This window comes from Mobula hypostoma, chromosome 3 (genome assembly GCF_963921235.1).
Source record: "Mobula hypostoma chromosome 3, sMobHyp1.1, whole genome shotgun sequence".
NCBI lineage: Eukaryota > Metazoa > Chordata > Chondrichthyes > Myliobatiformes > Myliobatidae > Mobula > Mobula hypostoma.
This window is the reverse complement of record NC_086099.1, coordinates 35,534,247-35,555,538: the sequence shown is the minus strand read 5'-3', so window position 1 is coordinate 35,555,538 and position 21,292 is coordinate 35,534,247. Positions and strand designations below refer to the sequence as shown.

Here is a 21,292-nt window from a genome sequence, read left to right as displayed (position 1 = left end):
GTAGACTCGCGACTGGCGGCAGCCGAGGTCAATTCGCTGGCGGGTTGCGGGGTCTGCAGCGCCCACGCGGCCGTCAGAGGATCGCGTGCCTGGAGAGCCTCAGAGTTATGCAGAGCGGCCTCCAGCATGTCGGCTAGCTCGATCGTCGAACTTAAGCTAAGATCGGCTTTTTCCAACAGCCGCAGGCGCACATACACTGACCTGGTCTCCGTGACGAAGGCATCTCTCACTAGGAGTTCTGCATGCTGCACCACCGTCAGCTCCTGGCAATTGCAGGCTCGCACGAGCGTCCGTAGGGCCTGGACGAACTCAGCACTTGATTCCCTGGGCCGTTGTTACCATGTCGTTAAGCGATGCCGAGCATAGACGCTGTTTATCGGCCGCAGGTATTGGCCTTTGAGGGTGCTCGTCGCTCTGTCGTAGCTCGGCTGGTCTCTGATCAGCGAACAGACCCGTGGACTGACCCTACAGAGTAGAAATCTGCGCTTCCCTACGGGGTCGGTCGCATTAATCTCCTCTAGGTATGCTTCAAAACAGGCCAGCCAGACTTCGAAAGTGTTCCCAGCTTCAGGTGTTTGCAGATGAAGGTCTAACTTGTCGGGTCTCAGAGTGTGTTCCATGCTTTAAAATGTACAGCGAATAAAATTGAAGCACCTTCAATAACTCCAAAAGACTGAAGTTGGGTAAAATACTGAAAGGCTTTTATTCGCTGTACAATACGACCTCCATGTTGAGTGTCTGCCCCCGGACTGAGGGGGAGGGGCAAGGCGAAACACCTTTATACAGGAAGCTGTGGGAGGAGCCACAGGGGCAGTCAGCAGAGGGGCATGTCCAGACAGTTATCCCAGTTGCTATATATATATGGTTTACCACAGATCCACAAGGATCTGTTCTAAGACCCCCACTCTTTGTGATGTTTATAAATGACTTGGATAAGGAAGTGGACAGGTGGGTTACTAAGTTTACAAACAACCAATGGTTGGTGGAGTGTTACTATAGGTTGCAAGAAGACAGACAGGATGCAGAGCTGAGCTGAGAACTGGCAGATGGAGTTCAACCCAGAAAAGTGTGAAGTGATTCACTTTGGAGAGTTGAATTTGAAGGCAGAATACAGGGTTAATAGTAAGATTCTTGGGAGCATGGAGGAACAGAGGGATCTTGGGGTCTACTCTCATACATTCTTCAAAATTGCCACACAAGTTTATAGAGTTGTTAAGAATGCATTTAGTATGTTGGATGTTATTAGTTTGTGGATTGAGTTCAAGCAAAGTAACGTTGCAGCTCCTGGTTAGACCACACTTAGAATATTATGTTCAGTTCTGATGGTCTCATTATAGGAAGGATGTGGAAGGTTTAGAGAGGGTGCAGAGGAGAATTAGCAAGATACTGTCTGGACTAGATGGGATGTCTTATGATGATAGGATGAACCAGTTAGAGAGATTCTCTTTGGAGCGAAGGTAGGTGAGAGGTGATCTGATAAAGACATACAAGATGATAAGAGCCAAAGAACAAGTGGATAACCAGAGACTTTTTCCCAGGGTGGAAATGGTTAATAAAAAAGGCATGATATCAGGTGATTAGAAGAAAATATGGGGGAATGTCAGAAGTAAGTTCTTTACACAGAGAGAGGTGGGTGCCTGGAATGCACTGTATGTGGTGGCAGTAGAGATAGATGCATTAGGGGCATTTAAGAAGCTTAGTTAGCCACATTTATGATGGGAAAAATGGAGGACTATATAGAAGGAAAAGATTGAAGGAAAAGGTTAGATTGATCTTCCAGTAGGTATAAAGATTGACACAATATCAAGAGGATAAGACGTGAGAGAATAGGAACAATTGAGTGTGACAGTGGAAAAATGTGTATGGAACTGGAGGAGATGGCAGAGGTACTTAATGAATACTTTGCTTCAGTGTTCACTACCGAAAAGGATCTTGGTGATTGTAGGAATGACTTGCAGTGGACTGAAAAGCTACAGCATGTAGATATTAAGGAAGAGGACGTGCTGGAGCTTTTGGAACATCAAGTTGGATAAGTCACTGGGACCAGACAGGATGTACCCCAGGCTACTGTGGGAAGCGAGGGAGGAGATTGCTGAGCCTCTGGCGATGATCTTTGCATCATCAATGAGGATGGGAGAGGATCCAGAAGATTGGAGAGTTGCGGACTTCATCCCCTTATTCAAGAATGGGAGTAGGGATAGCCCAGGAAATTATAGATCAGTGAGCCTTACTTCAGTGGTTGGTAAGTTGATGGAGGAGATCCTGAGAGGCAGGATTTATGAACTTTTGGACAGACATAATATGATTAGGAATAGTCAGCATGGCTTTGTCAAAGGCACGTCATACCTTACGAGCCTGATTGAATTTTTTGACAATGTGACTAAACATATTGATGAAGGTAGAGCCATAAATGTAGTGTATACGGATTTTAGCAAGGCATTTAATAAGGTACCACATGCAAGGCTTATTGAGAAAGTAAGGAGGCATGGGATCCAAGGGGACATTGCTTTGTGGATCCAGAACTGGCTTGTCCACAGAAGGCAAAAAGTGGTTGTAAACGGGTCATATTCTGCATAGAGGCCGGTGACCAGTGGTGTGCCTCAGGGATCTGTTCTTGGGACCCCTATTTTTTCTGATTTTTATAAATGACCTGGACGAGGAAGTGGAGGGATGAGTTAGTAAATTTGTTGATGACACAAAGGTTGGGGGTGTTGTGGATAGTGTGGACGGCTGTCAGAGGTTACAGCGGGACATTGATAGGATGCAAAATTGGGCTGAGAAGTGGCAGATGGAGTTCAACCCAGATAAGTCTGAGGTCATTCATTTTGGTAGGTCAAATATGATGGCAGAATATAGCATTAATGGCAAGATTCTTGGTAGTGTGGAGGATCAGAGGGATCTTGGGGTCCGAGTCCATAGGACGCTGAAAGCTGCTACGCATGTTGACTCTGTGGTTAAGAAGGCATACGGTGCACTGACCTTCATCAATCGTGGGATTGAGTTTAACAGCCGAGAGGTAATGTTGCAGCTATATAGGACCCTGGTCAGACCCCACTTGGAGTACTGTGCTCAGTTCTGGTCACCTCACTACAGGAAGGATGTGAAAACCACAGAAAGGATGAAGAGAAGATTTACAAGGATGTTGCCTGGATTGGGGAGCATGCCTTATGAGAACAGGTTGAGTGAATTCGGACTTTTCTCCTTGGAGTGACGGAGGATGAGAGGTGACCTGATAGAGGTATACAAGATAATGAGAGGCTTTGATCGTGTGGGTAGTCAGAGGCTTTTTCCCAGCGCTGAAATGACTAGCACGAGAGGGCATAGTTTTAAGGTGCTTGGAAGCAGGTACAGAGGAGATGTCAGGGGTAAGTTTTTTTATGCAGAGAGTGGTGAGTGCGTGGAATGGGCTGCCAACAGCGGTGGTCGAGGTGAAAATGATAGGGACTTTTAAGAGACTCCTGGATGGATACATGGAGCTTAGAAAAATAGAGGGCTATGGGTAAGCCTAAGTAGTTCTATGGTGAGGACATATTCGGCACAGCTCTGTGGGCCGAAGGGCCTGTACTGTGCTGTAGGTTTTCTATGTTTTCTTCTATGTTCTATCGTGGGGCAAAGGGTCTGTATTGTGCTATAATGTTCTATGTTCTATATTTAGGTTGGAGATGGTGGTGGAAACAAAACCTATCCATAGTTAAAATTGTTATTAGGAGATTGAGGTAAATTCTTATTAAATGATGATCAGAGTTGAGCCTTAAGAACTTTTGCTGGATCAGTCAACAGTGTTTGAGTGAAACATACACTTTGGAAGGAGCATATGTCTCTGCCATTGATATAAAAGAATCACAGTCCAAAGATGGAAGGCACTTATCTGGACACATTAATGGGAATCTAAGTCTAGTTATGCATAGATTATTAAATAGAATAAATTATTTAGCATTATCTAAAACACCGTACTGGTGTTTAAAATGCACTGGAGAGAGAAATGAGAAGAATAGTTCCAGACAAGCTTTTATATCAGAGCAGGAAGTTTTGTGATGAAGTGTTGGTAACAAAATAGATTTTCTGCGATAACATTAACAGACACCAAAAGATGCCAAAAGAAAAGGTAACAACAGATGTCCCAAGTAGAAACACATGGTTCACACATTTGGCTTCAGCAATGAATCAGGGAAGTGGAGAGAACTGAGAGCAGACTCCAACAGAACCAAGCCAGTGCCATTAATTGGTTAGTCCAACCAGTCGCTTCTATGTTGTAATTCTTATAATGAAAGATGTAAAAGTAAGGTATCCTGAAGCTTGAGAGTAAGGGAAATGAAAAGAAAACTCCTTAATTTCTCTCTCAGGCTAAAATACTCGCAAATATCACATAAGTATATGATGCTTTGTATGCACAGCATAAGGTACTTTCATTATTTTAAATACATCATTGACTTCCATTCAAAGTCTTCGTCTTGGAGACACAAAGACTATAGATGCTGGAAACTGAAGCAACAAATAACCCACTGGAGGAACTCAGTGGGTCAAACAACGTCTGTGGAAGGAAATGAACTGTTGGTGCTTTGGGTCAAAACCCAACGGTTTTAGTTTTTCTCACTTCATAGAAATTTTGTTGGATTTTGTTTACTCATCCCATATGTGACACCCACTGTTCAACCTAATTTAGGTTTTTCTCCCAGGCTGCCATTTTCATTATCTAGGCATGTGTTCACTGCTGCTTCATTACTTAAGGAATACACTTGCACTGAGGGTTTGAAACATGTTCAGCAGACTGATTTCTTGGATGATTTGATAATAAATAGTGTTGAAGTATAGAAAAATTAGAGAAAATGTAAGTAAACCTGTTGGGGCAGATGTCAAAAGAATGTTTCCCCACATAACGGAAAAGCTGAATTATGGGGCACTGATTCAGAATAATGGGACAACCATTTAAGACAGAAATGAGGAAAAACATCTTCTTTCAGGAGGGTGTGAATTATCGCAATACACTGGCCCAGAAAGTAGTGAAGACAGAGTCATTAGATATTTAGTAGAGATATATTTTTGGACATGGGACATTTAAGAGTCATAGAGTTGAGGAGAACATTAGATGAGTCAAGCTTCAAGAAATGTATGATTTAATCCTTCTAATTCTTATCTTCTTTACATCTGACAAAAAATTGTCATTGCCACAAGATGTTGTTCTGCATACCACTGAATACATGAGTATCTTTAGTTGTTGCCATGCAAAACAACTGGCGAACCACTTGTTCCAAGAATGAAAAGACCACCTCTGAGCAGGCTAGGAGAAGTAAATGAAAGATTACAAGGCCCTCTACGCTCTCTTATCAGCTCTAGATTCTTTAATATTTTCAGATATTTATCACCTTTCCAGGTCTTGTGTACTGATCACTCAAAGTTTAGGTTAACATCCTCAGGGAGGTTCCAATTTGTTGCATAGGTGTCATTCTCTTAATCATTTCTATTTAAAAGTTGTCCTACTCTTCAAAGATATTAAGACATCCATTTGACAATGTTATAACACTTCAATAAAGCCAAGCGAAATACAAAATAATGTCCTATGTACACCCAGAAGACTTTCCAAATCTGTTCTGGAAATTTAACAGAAGAATCACAAAACAAAGTCTATATTTGCAATTATTTTCCTAGGTTTTCAAACCAGAAGATTACTCCACAAGAAGATATGATAATGTTTGAAGGTAGGAACAAGTATAAAAACAAATTTATATTTTATATTTAATGTTTATAATTAGAGCAGATAATGTTGTGGGAGAAACTAATGTGGAAGCCTGTAAGTTATATCACTACCTCTGTTTCAACATTTGGAACCCATCATAAATATTTTGGCCATCCCACGGGAAATAAGAACAAGATGACCAAAAACTAGCATCCTAACTTTCAAATAACTTGTAAAACATTAATTGAATTTAGCATGGTCAATGCTATTGTCATATGATCTACACAAAGTTATAAGACCATAACTATAAAAATACAGCAGCAGAATTAGACCATTGAGTCTGCTCTCTGCGCCATTTCATCTTAAGTATTTATACCAGTCATGAAGATAATAATGAAATGATCACTGGGAATCATGGAAAGTCATCCTCCTGTTATTTTTTTTTACACTGCAAAGTATCACAACACTAGGAAGGCTGAAGATCAAACCTTAACTTACCAATATACTAAACATACAAATTCACAACAACATTGATCATAACAGAATCCTGTGTAATTTGCTAAAGCTTCTAGCATTATTTCGACAGGTAGTGAAGGGAAAGTATTGATCACCAACACAAGGCATTTAATTTCAGCCTTTTCTTGCCTCATGTAAAACAGGCTGACTTTTTTTCCTCTTTCCTCTGCAATCCTTTCAATACCCTCTATCACTTTAATAATTTTATGATCCTAATCTCTTTTTCAACATAGAGATCCAAACTCTTTAAATCTCCATCCCCAGCAACAGACACTGACTGCTTTCCATTCAATCCTTGAATGAAATCTGAACTAATCACAACCACTAGCAATCTCTTCCACTCTTTACCTCCATATTTCCACTAAATTACAGATGCTGTTGACAAAAAACAGACTAGGATTCTAGCTGTTTATGCCTCTTCAAAGGACATATTAAGATCTTTTTGTTCCATTCCTATCAATAACATCCCTTTTACGTTGCAAGAATACTGCTGCAGTTTTCTGGTCTTACTTAAAATGCAAAATATCAATTTTCTTCCCTCCTTCAACTTCAGACTCTTTATCTTTTCATCGACTTCCTGTCTGCACTTCTGGGTACCCACCATAACCTACATGGTCCTCCTCCCATATGAACACTACACTATGCTCCAAGTTTCTCAGTTTTCTTTGTGTTTGTCTATATATATTGTTCCGCTTATTTAAGGACTTTTCTTTATGTCCTTAAAGCTCCCTGCAATTCTACTCCCAACCCACCACATAAACAACTGCACATTTAAATCAAATCTCTAACAGATTCAGATGCATCCTTAAATAAATTGACCAATGGTGTACAAAGTTCTCCAGACATAATCTCACAAAACAATGTCCTATAAAACTGAAGCAAAACTTCCATCAATTACCCTAGCAATAAACAGTAACATTCTCTTAACTTTACTAATTCCTTGCAATACCACCATACCAGCCTTTTGGAAGTCATGCACCAAAACACCAAGATTCCTTTCCATCTCAGAAATCTGAAATTTCCAAATATTTAATGTGATTTTTTTATCTGCCCAAATAGAGATATATACACATTTTCCAGACCTTTAATCACTGACTCAAATCTTCTATAACCCAGCCTGGCTTTTTTACGGCCTATTCACAAAGTCACCAAGTAGATATCATCAGTGCACTGTTGATTGTGATATGTCCTCCAAATGCTTGGTCATTATCTACTTCTCAATCAGCTGATTGGACATCATTTCAGAAACTCAATTGGGACGTGGGGAAGAAATCTCATTGCTGATTGGCTATGTAGCAAACTTCATGCATTGTGGTCAGCAATTTTGCCCACATTGACTCACAAATAGGATCGAGGTCTATGTGCTTGTTTATAAAATTCTTTGTGAAAAGCCACACTTCTAGGAATTCTCTTGCATATCGTGTGTTCGCTTGCACCATGTTTTTCACTGATGCCCAGTCAAACTTACACCCCTCTTGATCTTCATGGGTAGGAACTAGGGAGAGATGGTCATGCTTCTTTACAGCCAGCTGATGTTCATTAATCCTTGTAGATCCCAGTTTAGCCAATATAGTATGTGCTGTGGTCCCCGCATTTGATTTTATGACTACATTGGTCTTGTCTAATAGTTTGGTTTGTTTTTTTGGTTTGCAAAGTACTCTTAATGGTGCTGTTGGCTTACGCGTGACTAGTTTCAATTTATGAGTCGATGCGGGCAAAATTCCTGACCGCAAAGCACAAAGTTCACCACACAGCCAATCAGTGATGAAATTTCCTCCCCATATCACAAATGAATTTCCGAAATGATGTCCAATCAGCTGATTGAAAAGTCTATAAAGACCGAGCAGTTAGAGAACACATTACAGTCAACAGCACATTGACGATGTCACCTCACATGGTGATGAAACATTTGCAAGTAAATTGCCAAGATCAGAGAACAACTTAACCAAACTATCAACCACCTGAGCTACACATCTTCTCTACCTTGGTGTCATCAGAAAACTTAGTGACCACACAATTCATGCCTTTATCCAAATCCTTTGTGTAAAGTTGAGCCCTAGCACTGGTCCCTTGGTACACCATTCGTTACATCTCGCCAACAAGAGAGAAACCCATTATGTCTCCACTCAGTTAGCCAGCTAATCTACTATTCATTTCATTAAGTTATACCCCTCCACAAGCTTTTATTTTTTGTATTAACTTTTGATGTAGCATCTTATGAAATACTTTCTAGAAGTCTAAAAATAGAGCAATGCCATTTCCATTTTATTCATGGCACATTGTCTTCTTCAATAAACTCTGAGTAAAGGGAAAGATGGCACCAGCAACCAACGAGATGAACCACAGTGACATCCTTCAGACAGTTCACAAAGCTATTTCTTTTACTACTTCTTCTTTCTTATGCAATTCTACTACTAAGTTGTGTGTGATTGGAACCTGTGAGTATATGTTGATGGTGTGTAATCAGGCAGATTGTGCAATCTGACACTTTGTTTTCACCAAGTGTGTTTGGTGAAATTTGGAGCTAGGTGAGCAGCCTAGAGGCCCAAGCCTGGAGACGGGGCATGAACCCATGATCGACTTATTTCTTGCTAATTAAAGCATCAAGGAAAATTGATATCACTGAGGACGAGAGTAGAAGCGTGTTCAGCACTGTCTGCCTGTGTTTGACAGGTCTAGCTCTCACTCCCTGCAGCTAGAGGAAGGTGCTGGAGTCTTGGGTTTTGGACAAGGTTTAATCGGAGCAGTTTGTGGACTGGTCTATGCAGTTCACGTTATATGTGTTTCTTGTTTCTGGTTACTCCTTTTTTTATTGCTATTTTGATCAGGGCAGACCAGCTCTGCGGCCTGCAGTCAGTGAACGACACAACGCTAAATTGAAATGAACTGAATTAAATTGAACATTCCTAAACAGATTCAAGGACTCTGTGGTTGGATGTTTTGTACTTTGTTCTTTTTCACTCATTTTTTTGCCATTTGTGTGATTCGTTCTTTTTTTGAGCACTGGTGTTTGATACTTTCTTTGAATGGGTCCCATGGTGTTTCTTTTTTCATGACAGTCTGTGGGAAGACATATCTCAGGGTTGTATAGTGTGTGTGTGTGTGTGTGTGTGTGTGTGTGTGTATACACACACATACATTGATAATAAATGTACTTTGACTTTGATAAATGGGGTGAAAAATGTCAAAAATCACGTCGACGTTGATAGATTATCTTGAATTTTTTCTATGTGCCCTTCTATAATATGTTTAATAAAAGTTTCAAACTCTTACATCTGCCAATACATCAACCCACATTATCCTTTTGTTTGTGTGGCTAAGTACAGCTCCAATGCTGTATCTGTGTTTGCTGACAACACTAAAGTAATTAGCCAAATAAAAGATGGTGACAAATCGGCATATGAGAGGGATATTGAAAATATAGTTAAGTGGTATCACAGGAACAACTTCTCAATCAACAAGAGCAAAACCAAGGAGTTGATTATTGACTACAGGAGGAAGAAGCCAAAGGTCCACGAGCAGGCCTCTGTTTCTATTGAGTACACTTCCATGGAGTGCTGCCACAAAAAAGCAACACCCATCATCAAAGACCCTCATTATCCAGTCTATGCCCTGTTCTCACTACTATCTTCAGGTAAGAAGTACAGAAAACTTGGGTTCCACGAGGAACAGTTATTACCCTACAACCATCAGGCTCCTGAACCAACGCGGATAAATGTATTCACCACTACACTGAACTAATTCTATGATCTGAAGACTCACTTTCAAGATCTCTTTACAATTCTTATTCTCAGTATTCTTTTTATTTGCACAGTTTGTCTTGTACACATTGGTGTTTGTCAGTCTTTGACTGTTTATGTACAGTTTTTCATAAAATTCTATGGTATTTATTTTGTTCCTGTAAATGCCTGAAAGAAAATGAATCTCAAGGTAGTGTGTGATAACATACATGTATTTTGATAGTAAATTTACTTTGAACTTTGAACTATTTCACTGCTTTTAAGATTCTAATTGTAGTCCAGCATGGCCTGAAGACGAGGTAAGCTTGCAGCTCCGAAAATTAGCCTGGTACCATTTAGAATGGTGATTTTAATTTCAATGAGATTCTCTCTTCCTTCCAATTCTCAAATTAAAGAAATTGTATTTGATATTCCTTTACCGTAGTAAAATTTCAAATCAGAGATGCTCACAATTTTTTTCTTGATTGGCAATGCTAGGTGTGCTTTCTAACAGTACCAGAGAACTGCAATTACTTTTATTGAGGTAAATGGAATGAATTTCAGGGGAAAGATTTCAGAATAATATTTTTTAATGCAATCGGTGATGAAATTCTGGTTGAAAAAAGATGCAACAGTAGTCCTGAATTTAGACTCATCATTCAATTGGGAATTGATTTTACAGTGCTTAACCGTACAATCACCTGCAAATTCTATTTTTCAACAATTTCTGTGTTTAATTTCAGGTTTTAATATTTTACTGTCTTTCAGGCTGCTTTATGTTGTGTCTGTGCACAACTACATACATATTAAATAAAAGCATGTACACAGGAGATGGATTTTACTAGTGTATTCACATTGCTGGGAGAACAAAGAACAATGTGCACATGTAGACAACAGATCAATAGGTAGTGCTGAGGAGAGAATCATTATTCTAAAAGAAATAGATCCACAAATCATAGTTTGGTTTTTAAAATACTCACAAAAGAATCAGCCTCTCACATTCCAAATATGTTTCAAAGGTACTTACCAAAAGGCAACTCAAAACGAGTATCTAATAGGATTTTATGCGGTGTTGGACATCTGGTTCCACATATCTCATCTTCCTTCATTAAAACTTCAGCATCCAGAGTCGACCAATCTCCTGGCCCTTCCTGTTATAATATAAATACCAGCAAGTATAATGAAGAACCAAACATTAATAATAAACTTGCAGGCTAACATACATGGCTGGTCATGTTAGAAAATATTCAAGTAGTGACAAGGATTCAGATGCCTAGACTTGTCTGTTTAACACTGGCACCAATGAAAAGTAAACAGTAGGTGATCTGCTGCTCATTGAACATCTGGCATGATTTTATAACCAGTTGATTTGAGGAATAGAAGGTCCTGAGCAGCAGGCAGGTAATCCACTTAACTTTAAAGTTATGTCCCGTGAAAACCCATTTACAGCACAGAAAATGCATAATGACACTACCAACATCATCCCATTATTTTATAATGTAAAATACATGCCTTCCATTGTGTATAAACTTGTTAAACTGTCTTACTTAGTTCTTTAGTGATTACTGGATGACAGCACTGCCTCAACCTGTGATTCTCCGCATCAATATTGATGGTTATCTCTCCTTTCCCAAGACAAAAGGCCTCGTTCTCAGCCTTAGCATGCCATTTCCTTTGGCACCAATGTGAGAATGATTAGAAAATGGAAACAATTCCGATGGTTGCCCAGTTGTAACTGATAATGCTATTATGAGTAAGATACATCTAAAGGATACATGTTCAAAAATTTCATACAGCAATCTTACAAAAGTGGAAATATGTACTAGGTACCATCTGCAAGTGAATCACAAACTTCCTCTCTGACAAGGAGCAGCATGTGAGACTAGGCAAGCATGTCTCCACATTCTGCTTACTCAGCAGTGGTACGCCACAGGAGTGTGCTCTCTCCCCTCTCCTATTTTCCTTCTACATCAGTTGCTGTCATCCAGTAATACATCAGTTAAACTGTCATAGTACTAATCCGCAGAGGCAACAAATCCAAATAGCACCAGGAAGTAAACATGCTACCCTCCTGGTGCAATCACAACTTGGAAATGAATGCTATCAAAACCCGTGGAGATGCACATCGACTTCATAAGAAATATGTCTCTTCTATATCTGATCATCATCAGCAACTCTACAGTTAGCACCATTTCAACACTTAGGCTCCTGGGCATCATGATTTGCAGGAACTCATCTGGGAGAACCATATCTCTTTTATTAACATAAAGACCTGGCAGATAATGTACTACTTGCAGTTGGTAAAATTTCATCTTTCCCAGAACATGCTGATGCAATTCTACACTGCCATCATAGAAAGTATCTTCACATCAGCCATTACTGTCTGGTTTGGAGCAACATCCTCTTAGGACATACAAAAACAACAGTGAACTGTCAGGACAGCAGATAAAGTCATTGGCTGCAGTTTACCATCACTGCAGGGCTTGGATATGTCCAGGACAAAGAAGCAGACAAGAAGATTTCATTGCAGACATTACCCTCCTAACAAACCGCCTTTACCAAAAGCTCACTTCTTCCCTCTGGAAAGGGCTATTTTTTAAAATTACACCATCTTAAAAGTTCCTTTACCCAGTCTGTTAATCTGATCAAGCATTCAGTTTGTCCTCCCCCCCACCACCTCCCTCTACCTACTACCTCAGTTACTCAACTGCACTGCAAGCACTTTAAGCTATTGTTTATAATGCTATTTAAGTTGTAAATACATACTGACAGTTATATATTTATGCACATTTTATTCCAAATCCATGCTTTTAATCACTTTTAATTCTTTATTATCAGTGTTACGTACCCCGTAACTGGGTTGCCAAACCAGCAGAAATGGACCGCTTAGTTGGAGTCTGGATTACTGGAACTAAGAAAGTTTTATTAAAGAAATAAGTAACACAGTACTCTAATAGTAAGGATATAAATGCAACATGTTAGCAATGAATAGACACACATGTACACAGAACTAGGATAATAGGATCAATCAAGCTCTATCGCAGTCTAGGGGTAAAATGACCAGTCTCAAGTGACGCAGAGTTCAGTTCAGTTTCAGTTCGCAGTAATCGCCGTAGTGCCATTGGGGAGAGAGAGAGAGCGAATGCTGATATTCAAATCGGATTCAACAGACCTTTGATATCCTTCGCAGTTAGCTTTCGGCGCGAGCCCTTTTTAATGTCTTCTGAGGTCACCAACTGTGACCCCTCCGTTCCAGAGACAATCGTTCTTCTGCAGTGAACCCGGCACCCAGGCAAGGGTGGACACACACATCAAGTTCCCGCCGCTCGTACCGTCTCACTCTGTGCGTCTACGGTTGGTCCCGCGACCAGACCTCCAAAACTTCCACCAGCTTGTGGGGGCACACCGCACTTCCAGGGTCTCGTTGTCTCGTGGTGTGTCTTGCCTTAGCGAACCTGTTCCTTTTATCCCCCTGCTGGGGTATCGCCTGTCCATCAAACTTCAAACAGTTCAGGTTCAAAGCAACCAGTCTCTGACAATACTCGGAACTGTGTCTCCTTTTCGTTAATCTCTCTCGTCTCTCTCTTATTAGCATTTTGAATGTTTCCCCCATTTGTCTCTAGCCTATCTCTCTTATCGGCATCTTCCGATAACTTGGTCACATCAATGAATGTTGCATTTTGTTCAATGTCATGTCAACATATCACAGCAAATTCCTCATACATGTACATGTATAAGGCAAATAAAGTTGACCCTTGACACTTTGTCAATTTGAGCTCAATTTCATTGACCATTCAAAGCGAGTTCATGAAATGCCAGCTAGCTACAGAACACATATTCAACAAACCACGGAGCAAAGTAGTACTGACTCGACAGGGAAGTCAGACGCTAGCATATCTGACCACTTGCTTCATCAAATTCAAATGATTATCATGCATATTTAAAAATAGTGTCAGGTGCTATATCAGTATGACCCACCAACCATCGGAGCTGGTGCAGTGTGAGGCTTCAAGGTGCAAGCTCTAGAGGCCTGATCACCACTCTCAGCCTGCAAATGAACTGGGACAGTTGTGAAACCAAGGCTTCAGGTCAGGAACCTCTGCAGAAGGCCAACCTGGGGATGGACCACACTGGGGAAATTCTAGCCCAATATCTGGATTCAATCTTCATCACAGTAGCTTACTACTTGGGGCCTTGCTTCAAAAACCATAACTGAACCTAAAAGTCATGCCATTCTATTTTGAAATCGATAAAAATAATCAAACGAGAGCACGATTACATTTCTGGTAGAAAATCTTACAAAATAGAAAATGGGAAGGTTTTACTATCTGTATCGTACAATAATTATTACAATTGCAAATCATTGATTTTAAACCATAATTAATAAGGTTTACGTATTGAAAATATTGATCTGCTTCAAAACTAAGCAGCACTGATTGTTCAACTGCATAACAATCAGCCAACATGCTACACAGATATCAGGCTACAAAATAAAGCAGCAACTGTGATATTGATTGCGATGTGCACTCTTGGCTCTTGGGCTTTACCAGATATTAAATGTTTTCTTCAGAGAAGATAAATGTAGAGTGCAGTAATTTTCCCCCAGGCAACCGCATTAATAAAATTACATCTTTGCATGAGTGTATAATGTACTAAAACAATCAGGATGTAAACTCGACTCTCTCTTCATCTAATTTTGAAAAATAAAAATCAAATTAGACTGTTTTTAAAAATAAATCTCAAAGTTCTGAGATTTGAAAAAAAACCTTAAAAGTCCAAAAAAATCAGCTTTAGATTAGTTCTAATCTGGCTACCGACGACCACAAACATACTTGTGCCATAACGTTGGGTAGCACTGCTTAAGGCATTGAGACATAAATACAAAAGATGAAAAGTCATGATGCCAGTGTGCAATGTTGATCTAATCCAAGTGCTGCAGAGTTGGATGACAATTCACGTCTTAGCTAATACCCTCCTCAATCCTGGACAATTGAATATATGATCAGAATCCTGTAGCTCCAAGCCCTCCCTACAAATTCCAACAATTTTATTTCAAAGCAGTGACTTCCATATTAGTTGAGTTAGTTACGTTGACTGTGGTGGCAAATTTACAAGGTTGTAGTTTTTTCTTTTGTTTTTTAAGGTTCGAATCTATAAGGTCTAATATGCCAACTCCAAAGGACTTTTATCTCCAAGTCTTCTGCACATATCAGTTGTTCCCAGAAGTTCTGTATGAATGGGCATTCCTGTCAGATTTCGGTTTGACTAAAAAATGATGAACAAAGGACAAAAATGCTGGAGAGGAGGACAACAAAGGAAGATTGTTTGGTATAGCAGAACCATTGAGTGAAAGTACTGTAAGAGTTTTGTAGAATACATGAGGTTTGATTTGATATTGTAGAATTGGCTAGCAACTTCTTCAGTAATCTCCCCAAATCAAAACTCAACTTTCCACAAGGACAGAGACCTTGGGTGATTGCACTGGTATTTGTATTGGTTTATTATTGTAACAAATACAAAGATACAGCAAGAAGGTTGTTTGTGTGCCGTCCACGCCAAATGTAAGTACAGCAAGGTAAGGAAACATAATGGAGAAACAGTGTCGCAGAAGCAGATAAAGTGCAGTGTATTTCAACAAATAAAGTGCAAACCCCAATGACAAAGTGGAATGGGAGATCAAGAATTCCTCTTTGGAGGCTCATTCAAGAATCTGACAGATTGGTAAATTGGTAAATAAAAGATAGAGACACTGAAATGGAGAAGAGTCAGGCAATATTAAGAAGATAACAATAAATGGTTGTGGTTAAGGTACTGGGATTGGAATTCTTCTTAGCCCTTGGGAAGTTAATTTCATAATCCGTCAATTTGACTTTTGTTCTGTTGATGGTGCCCTCTCTGTAACTCCATCAGTTGCACTCCACGCAACAATGCATAAAAAAAGTAGAGCGCTAAACATGTAAAAGCAACACACACAAAATTCTGATGGAACACAGCAGGTCAGGCAGCATCTATGGAAAGGAATAAAGAGTTAACATTTCACGCTGAGACTCTTCATCAGGACATAAAAGAGAATGATGCTATGGAAATTTATTCTTAAAAAGGAACTTCGAGCCATTAATTGCAAGCATTATCAAGGAGCAAGTGTCAAGGCACGCTTCAATGGCTCTTGATCACATATTTTCAATTCAGAAATTAACCTTAAGAAGCCTTATAGGTAAACAAAATATCACAACATGACTGAAAAATCTGGGAAATTAAAAGTCATATGTTCAAATAAGTACAAAAGAACAAAAGAGTTATTTACAATTAATCAAATTTTACAATGCTGAATTATTTACTGCAAATTATAGAGACAATGCAAAAAGTAAAGGAATAAATAATTTCATTAAGAAATGAGCTTCATTAGAGATGACAATTATATTTGGCTTTGAATCATTTCTATTCATGCCCAGATCATAAACAGAGTACAATTACACTTCACTGGCTATTAAGTGATTTGGGGAATCCTAAAGGTGTGAACAGTACAAGTTCTTACAATACAGAAATTAATACCATCCAAATCATTCAGTTAATGGGTTTTGTGTATAATTGTAACAATGTACAATGTTTCTTGCCAAAAATATTTGTTCAGCTTTTCCCTCCAGCTCTGAGGCCAAGCCAAAACAAAAACTAAACAGTCACAATTCCGAGAAATGAAGATGAGCAAATAGCCATGTCAATAAGAACATGGTTGCAAAATAACAGTCACAAATAAAGTTACTGCAAGAAAAGAAAAAAGTAGAATCAAAGCTGAGAGTACTTTCATGGAAAAGTCAGGATGCAATGAGATAAATCGGCAGGAATCTTTTAGTAAGTCTGCAGTTATTAATTGAATAGCACAAAATAAATACTGAATACAATGAATGCAATAAGGATTATAGGTGAAATAAAATAAGAATTTTGTAATTGTGATGAATTAGAATTGAAAGTGAAACATATAACAAAATTAAAGCAATAGCTAAAAATTATGAGGAATGCAGCTGGAAGGTAAATGGAGTTAAAAATAAAATAGAAATACGATAAAGAAGAAAAAAATGAGAAAACATGGCATAGCATATTTTGGAAGCATGCAAACTAAAATAGTCAAAGATAGACTCTCTTTAGAAGGTCAAAATATGTCCATAATTGATTAAATTAATATATTGCATCTTTTTCACAAAAGAAAGCAATTTAAGTGCACTACAGGGAAATGTTAAAATAGTCATAAGGGTTAATTGAAATATTTCCAAATAAACAAGAAGTTAAGCTGATGAACATTAGTTGCATGCAGGCCACTGAAAGAAGAAACAGGTCAGGAAGAAAAGACTAGGCAAGACTTCCAGCGCAATTTAAAATCTGCCTTCAATTGAACTGGAGCAGGCTGAACAGGGTAATGATAAACCCATTACCATATTTCCCAGCATTACAAGAGAAAGAAAATTATACAACATGCTTGAAGTGTCCTGTTGATGCCAACCTGACAGGCAAGTCATTTGCTGCAAAATAACCAACCTCTGACCTGCTCTGGCAGTTCCTGTATTCATTTCCAATTAAGTTTTCGAGCAATGGTGACCCCACCAGGATGTGTTGATGGTGGCAGGTTCATCCAATCACAGATGATGGTGGATAATTAAACAGGCAGAATGGTCCACATTTGCTTGAAGGGGTGTAACCACGATAATATTTAGGAACTTTGAACCTGAACAAAGCAAACCAATTATCTGCAGCCTTTGCAGGGGTTTATAGGTTCACTTCTTTCAGCACTAGCATACAGTGGATGAAATATGTACTAATTACAGACCTGACTTTAATAATTATTTTTCAACAGCACATTGCACACATGCAACCTCAGCCACAGAGAATGACGAGGCCGATGAATAAGTGACACCACCACCGCCACCTTTAACTTCTTAAGCAATCCCTCATGTTAAAATGTATCACTATTCAGTTAAGCCCTGAAATCTTCCACTAATTTGATTCTCCCCTAGCCACTAAAATGTATCACTATTCAGTTAAGCCCTGAAATCTTCCACTAATTTGATTCTCCCCTAGTTCACACACAGCTCCATGCAGATACATTAAGTAATTAGGAAAGCTAACAGATTGTTATAATTTATTACACAGAGCATCAAATACCAGAATACATGTGTATATGGGATATGGCTGAAATCACACCTGAAGTACAGTTAGTAGTACTGTTCACCTTATTTAAAAAGTGTAAATGCACAGGAAGCCATTCAGAAAATGTTTACTAAACTAACACTTGAAATCATTCATTGTCTTTGGAGGAAATATTGGACAGGCTGATCATAGGAAAATCAGATTGCAACACAAGTTCTTTATAGAATTATGACAGGATAGGTGTAGAGGGGATGTTTCCACTTGTGGAAGAGTCTACAACTTACGGCTATTATTTAAAGATAAGGGGTTGATCAGTTAAGACAGAGAAGATCAAGAGATTTCTCTCAGACGATTGAGAGTCTTTGGAACATTCTTTCTTAAAGATGATAGAAGCAAAGCCTTTAAATATTTTTCATGCAAAGATAAAGCAGTACGAATAAGTTTCGTATGGCTGGAATGGAATGGAAAGTTGAAATTTCAATCAGCCAACTTTCTAAATTCAACCAGAAGGCAGCGCAGATTTAAGAGGTCAATAGGCCCAGTCCTAATTGTAACTTAGAATTTAGAACTTACTTAAATCTTACATCCATCCCAATGTGAGGGAATAAAAGTCTTTGTGTTATGATTCCGTTACAATGTACAAACATGTGAATTTAAAAGTCTAATGGATTGTAGAAAGAAGCTATCCCGTAGCTTGTTGGTCCTGGCTTTAATGCTATGGTAGTATTTACCAGACAGAAGCAGCTGAAACAGTTTATGGTTGGAGTGACTGGTGTCCCCACTGATCATCCAGGTCTTCTTTCTGCACCTACTGCTATAAATGTCCTCAATGGAGAGAAGTTCACATCCACAGATACACTGTGCTGTCCATATCACTCTGTAAAGCAATCAAGGTTGCTGCACTTCCCATACCAGGTGGTGATGCAGCCAGGCAGTATGCTCTCAATGGTGCCCCAGTAGAAGGTCTTGAGGATTTTGGGGCCCAGACCGAACTTCTTTAGTCGCCTGAGGTGGAAGAGAGGCTGTTGTGCTTTTTTTTTTTGCCGGTGTCATCGGTGATATGTATACTGTTCTGTGCTTAGTTGGAATATTCCACGTACCTCAGCCTCAGAGATGACCAAGGTTCAGGTCTCATCAGTGGCTCTCCTCAGGGGTTCAGTCCTATCAACCTCAACTGGAGCGTAAAAACATACAGCTCGTCCGGGAGTGAGGCGGCAACGTTGGCTGTACTGCTACATTTCCTCTTGAAGTCCACGATGGTGCGTAATGCTTGCCATATGCTACATATGTCATTGCTGCAGAGTTGTGACTGGGTTTTGTTCGTGTTGGTGTTTTGCCACCTTGATGGCTCTACATAAATCATAGTGGCATCTCTTGAGCTCCTGTTGGTCTCCGAAGGCAAAGGTTTTATCCCTTGTGCTGAGAGCAACGCTCACTGAACTACTTATCCAAGGCTTCTTACTTGGGTAACTCGGACAAAGTTTTGGGGACCATTGTCTTCAATGCACTTCCAAATAAAGCTTGTGACCACCTCCATGTATTCAGAGATGTTCTCAGCCGAAATGCCTCCCAGGTGATGCTGTCAAAGCAGTCTTATAACATTGAGTCTGACTGGTTGGACCAGCAGTGGATAGTTTTCAATATGGATACTTCCTGCTTCAATTTCTGCCTGTAGGCGGGCAAGAGCAAGATGGAGGAATGATCAAAGTTTCGAAACAGAGGGCAGAGATGTGTTTTGTAGGCATTGCGGAAGGGAGAGTAGCAGTAGTCGAGTATGCATCTTCCCCGTCTGCTTACCTCGACGTGTTGGCAGAACGTCAGATAAGTTCTGGTCAGCGACGCTTGGTTAAAGTCTCCAGTGATGATGAAAGCAGCCTCTGGGTGTGTGGTTTCATTGATATTGATGGTTTCGCAAAGTTCATTAAGAGCCAGGTTAGCATCGGCCTATGGTGGGATATTCACAGCTGTCATAATAACAGACGTGAATTCTCTAGGCAGCCAGTAAGGTCAACATAGAGGTACTCCTATTCAGGGGAGCAAAATGATTTGAGGATGTGCATGCTTCCTGGGTCACACCAACCATTGTTCACCATGAAACATACTCCCCCGCCTTTACTTTTCCTAGAGAGGTCTTTAGACCTGTCTGCTCGGAACATGGAGAACCTGATGGGTTTGATGGCTTGGTCTAGTACTTCCTCCAACAACCAGGTTTCGGTAAAGCACAAGATGTTACAGTGCTTTGTTTCCCGTTGGTAAAATATTCTTGATGTTTATACAGGTATTTTCATTATTTAGTTCAGAAATATATTGTAGATTTGAATATAATCACAACCACAGTCAATAATTATAATCACCTTATTAGAACATAGAACAGTACAGTACAGCATAAGCCCCAAGACCCATGACATTGTGCCAACCTTTTCATCTACTCTGAGATCAATCCAACCCTTCCTTCACACATAGTCTTCCATTTTTTTTCTATCCATATACCTATACAAGACTCTTAAATGTCCCTAATGTATCTGCCTCTATTACCACCCCTGGCGGTATATTCCATGCAGACACCATTCTGGCATTCCCTCTATAGTTTCATCCAATCACTTTAAAATTATGCCCTCTCATATTGGCTATTTCCACCCTGGGAGAAATGTCTCTGCCTATCCACTATCTATGACTCTTATCATATTATACAAATCTGTCAAATCACCTCTCATCCTCCTTCACTCCAAAAAGAAAAGCTCTAGCTCACTCAACCTATTGTCATAAGACATGTTCTCTAATCCAGGCAGCATCTTGGTACAGGGAAGTCCCCTCTGCAATTTCTCGAAAGCTTCCACATCCTTCCTATAAAGAGGCAACCAGAACCAAACACAATATTCCAGGAGTGGTCTAACCAGAGTTTTATAGATGTGGCTCTTGAACTCAATCCCCTGACTAATGAAAGCCAACACATCATACACCTTCTTAACAACCCTATCAACTTGCATGATAACTTTGAGGGATCTATGGATGTGGACACCAAGATTCCTCTGATCATCCACACCACTGAGACCCACCATTAGCCCTGTACTCTGCCTTCAAGTTTGGCCTACCAAAGTGTATCATTTCACACATTTCCAGATTGAACTCCATCTGACCCACCCAGCTCTGCTTCCTGTCACTGACCTGTTGTAGCCTACGACAAACTTCTATACTATCCACAACACCACCTATCTTAAGTGTCATCTGCAGACTTACTAACCCA

At 39.7% G+C, this 21,292-nt stretch overlaps 1 protein-coding gene across 5 annotated transcripts in view; it reads right to left on the bottom strand.

Moving 5' to 3' along the window:
- LOC134343935 (protein unc-13 homolog B-like) overlaps nucleotides 1–21,292 on the bottom strand; it is a 519,229-nt gene that overhangs the window by 275,319 nt on the left and 222,618 nt on the right. For all 5 annotated transcript variants that reach the window (XM_063042888.1, XM_063042887.1, XM_063042890.1 and 2 more), the window contains one exon: nucleotides 10,937–11,060. In XM_063042888.1, the coding sequence (XP_062898958.1) occupies nucleotides 10,937–11,060 (124 nt within the window). The remainder of the gene's footprint in view (nucleotides 1–10,936; nucleotides 11,061–21,292) is intronic.